Source organism: Microtus ochrogaster, unplaced genomic scaffold (genome assembly GCF_000317375.1).
Source record: "Microtus ochrogaster isolate Prairie Vole_2 unplaced genomic scaffold, MicOch1.0 UNK7, whole genome shotgun sequence".
Classification (NCBI taxonomy): Eukaryota; Metazoa; Chordata; class Mammalia; order Rodentia; family Cricetidae; genus Microtus; species Microtus ochrogaster.
The window spans coordinates 4,421,021-4,427,020 of NW_004949105.1; the positions used below are offsets into that span (position 1 = coordinate 4,421,021).

The window sequence follows — 6,000 nt, forward strand, 5'->3', positions numbered from 1 at the left end:
GTGTGTGTGTGTGTGTGTGTGAATATTATCTTCAGGTGTGTGACTTTTGTTTATGCTACATTTGATTAACTGTGAAGCTGTGATTCTTTGCTTGTCTAAAACACCTGATGGTCCTCATAAAGAGCTGAACGGCCGATAGCGAGGCAGGAGCGAGGATAAGCGAGGCTGGCAGGCAGAGAGAATAAATAGAAGGAGAACCAAAAGCAAGAAGTAGCAAGGAGAGAGCAAGGAGAGGAGGACATCAGGGGCCAGCCACCCAGCTACACAGCAAGCCACGGAGAAAGAGATACAGGAATAGAGAAAGCTCAAAGCCCAAATGCAAAAGGTAGTCAGGATAATTTAAGAAAAGCTGGAAAGAAAGAAGCCAAGCTAAGGTCGGGCCTTCATAAGTAATAATTAAGCTTCTGTGTGATTTATTTGAAAGCTGGATGGTGGCCCCCTCAAAAAGCTAAAAGAATAACATATCACACTACGTGTGTGTGTGTGTGTGCACGAGTGCACGCGTGTGTGTGTGTGTGTGTGTGTGTGTGTGTGTGTTATACAAGTGACTGTATAGACGGTTTATATGACAGGAGCTGAGTCGTCCAGCGACAGTCATCTGCACACTGGAGAAGCAGAGAAGTAGCTGCTGACTACAAAAGGCCGGATGTTTAGCAGCTCCAAGTTTGGATGCTGCTCTTGAATCAGCATTTAGAAGGCCAAAGAAGCTGGAGTCTTACATCAGCAGAGGTTCCCAGCAGCAGTGACAGGCACACTCACTTAGACAACATGTCACCAGAGGGCAGTAGCGGTGCACGCCTTAAATCCTAGCTCTGGGGAAGCAGAGGCAAGCATGGTCTACATAGTCACAGAACAACCAGGGTTATACCGAGAAACCCCGCCTCAAAACAAAACAAAATTTACACACAGAGAAAGAGAGAGAGGGGGATGGGGAAAGAGTGAGAAAGAAGGAAAGAAAAAGAAAGGGAGGGAGGAAGGAGGAAGAAAAAGGCACAGCTACACTGCACAGCCCTTTATTCTCAGCCTTCTCTGGGTCATTCAATGGAATTCTCAGCTCACATTGAGGATGGGTCCTTCCCTGAATCTAAGCACTAATATGCAGCTTCAGAAATATGAAGTGCGGGGTGGCCCAGCACCGTGAAATCCAGGCTGACAGCACTGGAAACCCAGAAAGTGCTTCGCCTACTGGTCCCATGGGAAGTGTTTATTCCTTCTTGATGACGACAGAGAGCTTTGCTGGGTACAGTAGTCAGGCTTGGCGGTTACCTTTCAGAGAGCTTTGCTGAGTACAGTAGTCAGGCTTGGCGGTTACCTTTCAGAGAGCTTTGCTGGGTACAATAGTCAGGCTTGGTGGTTACCTTTCAGAACCTGAAATGCCTCTTCCAGGGCCTCTTGGCTTTCAGCGTCTCAAGGACAAGAATCTTGTTATTCTTCCAGTGGGCACACCTTTATATGTGACTTGGTGTTTCTTGGGCCACTTTCAATATGCTTGCATTGCTTTGCGTACTTAGTGTTTTAATTTTAGTATGAAGAGAGGTTCTCTTGGTGATCTCTTTGGTTTGGTGTCCTAAAATGCCTATCTCTGGAATGGTACCTTTTTCCTAACTCTGGGAAATTTGGCTATGGTTCTTTGGGAAATGCTTTTTATGCCAAGTGAGCTTATTCTTGTGTGTTCATCCAGCATGGGTCTGACTTCTATAGTACTGTGTGTTCATACAGCGTGGGTCTGACTTTTATAGTACTGTGTACTGTCTTGACAGTCCCCCTACACCTTACCTTTGTTGTTGTTGCCTATCAAGTCCCCTACTTCGCCGGCAGGCTCGGTTATTCCAGTGCATCTTCGGCCCATTCTACCGTTACGACTTCCCATGGGCTTTGATTTGTTTTCACTTGCGGCATTTCTGACGGTCCTTCATCAGCAACCCTTTGTACCGAATTCCTCTTTCAAATCTTGTATCCTCTTATTTCATTCAGCTGTTTGTGTTCTCAGCTCAGGTACAGTGCATGTTCATCTTTAATACCAACATTTGGGAGGCAGACAGGCGGATCTCTGTAAGTTGGAGGTCAGCCTGGCCTACATAGTGACTCCCAGATCAACTAGAGCTGTAATAGTGAGACCCTGTCTCAAAAAAAATTCTCTTCTTTAAACACAATTATTATAGGCTGAGCAATTTCTGGAGGATTTATGTTGACTTCTTACATGACTGCATTAGATTTAGATTTACACATCAGGGATTATTTCATGTTTATTTTACTGCTTAACCGACTACATTCTTCTAGTTGAAGTATTCACAAGATTCAAGTGGAACCTGGATGGAATATAGTGGGAAGTGTATATTTCAGAAAATGGTTCCTCAGTGTAGGAGCTCAGGGCGCCTGGTGAAGCCTGCATACTCCCTGAGGAGTCTCTATTAGCCACAGCTGCTGGACAGTCCTACTATGTAAATGTTGTGTTAGCCAACTTACAATAGTGGCACCATGGACTTCAAACCCTGTTGGAGTTCAAACAAGGACAGGGAGGGGGTGAGTAGGAAGAGCTGAGGAATGAACACAATCAAAACATACATGAAACTCAAAACTCTTATTAAAGAATATAAAAGTTTATATTTATTTTGCCCAAAACCTGTTTTTTTATAAACCTTGTCTTATTCTTTTGCTGTGAAGAGAGACCATGACCAAGGCAACTTACAAAAGGAAGTGTTTAACTGGGGGCTTGCCTACAGTCTCAGAGGGTTAGTCCATGATTACCCTGGCAGGGAGCATGGCAGCAGGCAGGCAGGCAGGCCCTAGAGCAGTGAGAGCTCTCATCTGACCACAAGTTACAGGCAGAGTCAACGAGACCAGGCCTGGCAGAGGCTTTTGAAACCTCAAGGCGCACCTCCAGTGACACAGCTCCTCTAAGAAAGCCACATGCGCTCCAACACCTCCTTCCCAAACACTTCCACTATCTGGGGACAAACATTCCAGTATGTGAGTCTATGAGGGCCGTCCTCATTCAGACCACCAGAGACTCCAACATGTGAGCCTGAGAAGGCAGTCATCAAAACACCAGAGATCTGCATTTTCTCACTAGAGGTTGTGTATCGCTATAATTGAAAAGTGTATTTGGTTTTTCCAATCTTTTGCATAAATTATACTGAAGTTTCCCAAAGGGTTGGGATTATAAAATGTTTTTAAACACAGGGTAGATGCATGTTACATCCAAATCTGACAATCTATGTGCTTATGTACAAAGGTAATTTAATTTAAAACCAATTTTGTAGATATTTATGATACTGAATAAAATATACAATCCAAATCCTTGTGTGTGGCCTGTGTGGCCCACAGCTAAAATTTAGTACTAATAAGCATGGACATTATATGAAATTATGCTAACGAAATACATGCTTCATTGGTTTTAAATAGGCACACTTTATATTAATGTGGATATTTTTTAACACTGATGCTTTTTAAATGCTGGCATAATATTTACTAAAGGAGGTGAGTGAAAGACAGGAATGCACGACTGGTCAAAACAGAGAACAAGTGTCAGCGGAGAGCTCAGCCACAGGTGGAACCTGTGTCACAACCGTCACAGCAGAGGCAGAAGGGCCGGAGTTTGGGGAGGCCTGGCACCAAAGGGCATCCGAACAGGGCAGAAGAGAACTTGCACTATGAACTCAGACGCTATGCTCTTCCACAGGATCAGGGACCTCGACATTCCAGCACACAGTGGGAAGGGGTTCCTGAGCCTCACCCCTAACTGAGAAACTATGGACAGGCATGGCTTGGGGGGAGTCAGCTTTCTTTAAGGCTGCAGCTCCTGGTAGGTTGATCAAGCTCCAGTGAACAGCCCACCCCTGGGGGTACAGGAGCAGCACAAATGAGGAGTTGACGGGTGACTGGAAAAGGAAAAAGAGCACACAAAGTTGGGGTGGTGTGGGGAGCTGGGGGTGGACCTGGAGGAGGACGGTGACTGGGATCAAGGTACATGGATGGAATGCTCAGAGAACTGCCGTTTTCACAGAGAAATCAAGAGGCCATGGGCACTGCTGTTCCCTGACTGTGAGGTGTCTGCAGTCCCTGGCCTCAGGGGGACGAAACTGTGACCCAAAGCCAGCCTTCCTTCCCTCATGACGTTTGTCATGCACACAGTCCCAGTCACAGAAGTAACTAGTAATCCTCGTCGAGCAATGATACAGAGCCGGGCAGTGGGGACGCACACCTTTAGTCCCAGCACTTGGAAGGCAGAGACAGTTGGATTTCTGTGAGTTCCAGGACAGCCTGGGCTGCTACACAGACACAAAAATCCTGTCTCAAAAAGAAATACACACACACACACACACACACACACACACACACACACACACGACCAAGTCCCCAAAGAAAACAGAGAGGGCCACAAGAAACACATCCAAGAACTATGCAGAAGGTGCGTTCTGTGGCTGCTGCTTACAGAAAACCGGCCGCGCCCACCTGCTGTGTGAACGCTGCTCCATCCACATGGGTCTGTGAAGTTGATAGAAGCCAGGTTCTCAGACAGTACTGAATTCTCTGGTTATGAATGGCAGGCAGGATGCTGACGGTTTTAAAACACGCCGATTTTAGTGTGCACGAGATGGCGGGGTGTCGGTACCGTGTCAAAGCAGCTAAGCTGGTAACTACAGATGTTGTTCTGGGCTGTGCTGTCAGCTGGGGGCAGTGTGAGGCTGGAAAGGGAAATTTTGAACCATATCTATAAAAATGCAGTTATGAATTTTAATGTCCTTGGAAAGTGCTTTGGGCTCCCGACTCAATTGAAGATGAACGTACACAGCAATGCACTGTGGCCACCCCTGCTGGGGGCAACACTATGTATCCTTCTCAGCAAGCACAGTTACCTTCTGGGGAAAAACTATTTCATTTTCTTTCATATACTTTTATTTCCAAAAATTTTAAAGTGCACATGCATTATTTTTAAAACAAAACAGCAATATTTTAGAGACAACACCATTCAGTTAGATGTAAATTTGACGAAGCTGAATCAGTAGATAAACATGGTTTATTACTTTACTCGTGAAAGTAACTCCTACATGTCACGTTCAGGCCTCCCTAGGCTGTTTCTAGCTCCTTGGCAGAGGCCCTGTTCTGGTTTGGAGCCCACATCCCATGTATGGATGTATGATGGCCACAAGGCAGGGGTTCCCAGGAACACAGCATGGGGTTCCCAAACCTACCCACTGTAGTGAGACAGCATGCCAAGCAAGTTCCTCGGCTTACCTTGTGTTCAGTGAGGAATCATTTGGGCACAGCCACAGAGGTTGTGAAAATACATTTTAAGAAAAATAAATATTCTGCATAACGTATTTACAAGGTTCAACTGTTCTGCCCTTCATCCCAATTACGAGATGACGGAAAACTCATCAGACAACTAAGGAGCGTAACCCCGTTGTGCATGTCAGTTCAGCACAGGACGTGGGGCTGAATATCCACAACTTTCTCTGATCCATATTTAAAAATATACAAAACTGCAAATGCATTTGCTTGGAAGAGTTTCAAGAAAGAAGTACAAATGGCTTTGTGGTCTCCACTCTCACGGTGCCACAGGACCGCCAGAGCGTCTTCCGGGTCCTCACACAGGCACAGCCAGCCACAGACCGTCATTTGTGTCACAGAACACTCACACCAACTACAAGACACACAGAAAGCACAAGGGACAACTGTGGAAGAGGGTCCAGAGCTGAGGGCACCATTAAAACTTGAAGAGGTCAATGAAGTGCTGAGGGGACACAGGCGTGAAGCAGCTGTCGGGGTCAGCCGCGGTGCAGGGGTGTCCCGAGTCCTGAGGAGAGGAGGAGGAGGAGGGTCAGGACACATCATTACACTCTCACAGAACTAGCATCTGAATTTTTTAAGTGGATCCCAGTCCCTTTCAATGACTTAACCGGGAATCAGTACCTGGGTGGTCCCAGGGGAAGGCCAACAACAGGTGGCAATGCTTCATCTCTGTGGTCACCCTGCCTGCAAGACCTCTGCCTCCCC

At 46.3% G+C, this 6,000-nt stretch overlaps 1 protein-coding gene across 3 annotated transcripts in view; it reads right to left on the bottom strand.

Moving 5' to 3' along the window:
* Positions 1 to 4,329: 4,329 nt before the first annotated feature.
* Fbxo25 (F-box protein 25) overlaps positions 4,330 to 6,000 on the bottom strand; it is a 26,472-nt gene continuing 24,801 nt past the window's right edge. For all 3 annotated transcript variants that reach the window (XM_005366244.3, XM_005366245.3, XM_005366243.3), the window contains one exon: positions 4,330 to 5,800. In XM_005366244.3, coding sequence (XP_005366301.1) covers positions 5,711 to 5,800 — 90 coding nt within the window. In that variant the 3' untranslated portion in view covers positions 4,330 to 5,710. The remainder of the gene's footprint in view (positions 5,801 to 6,000) is intronic.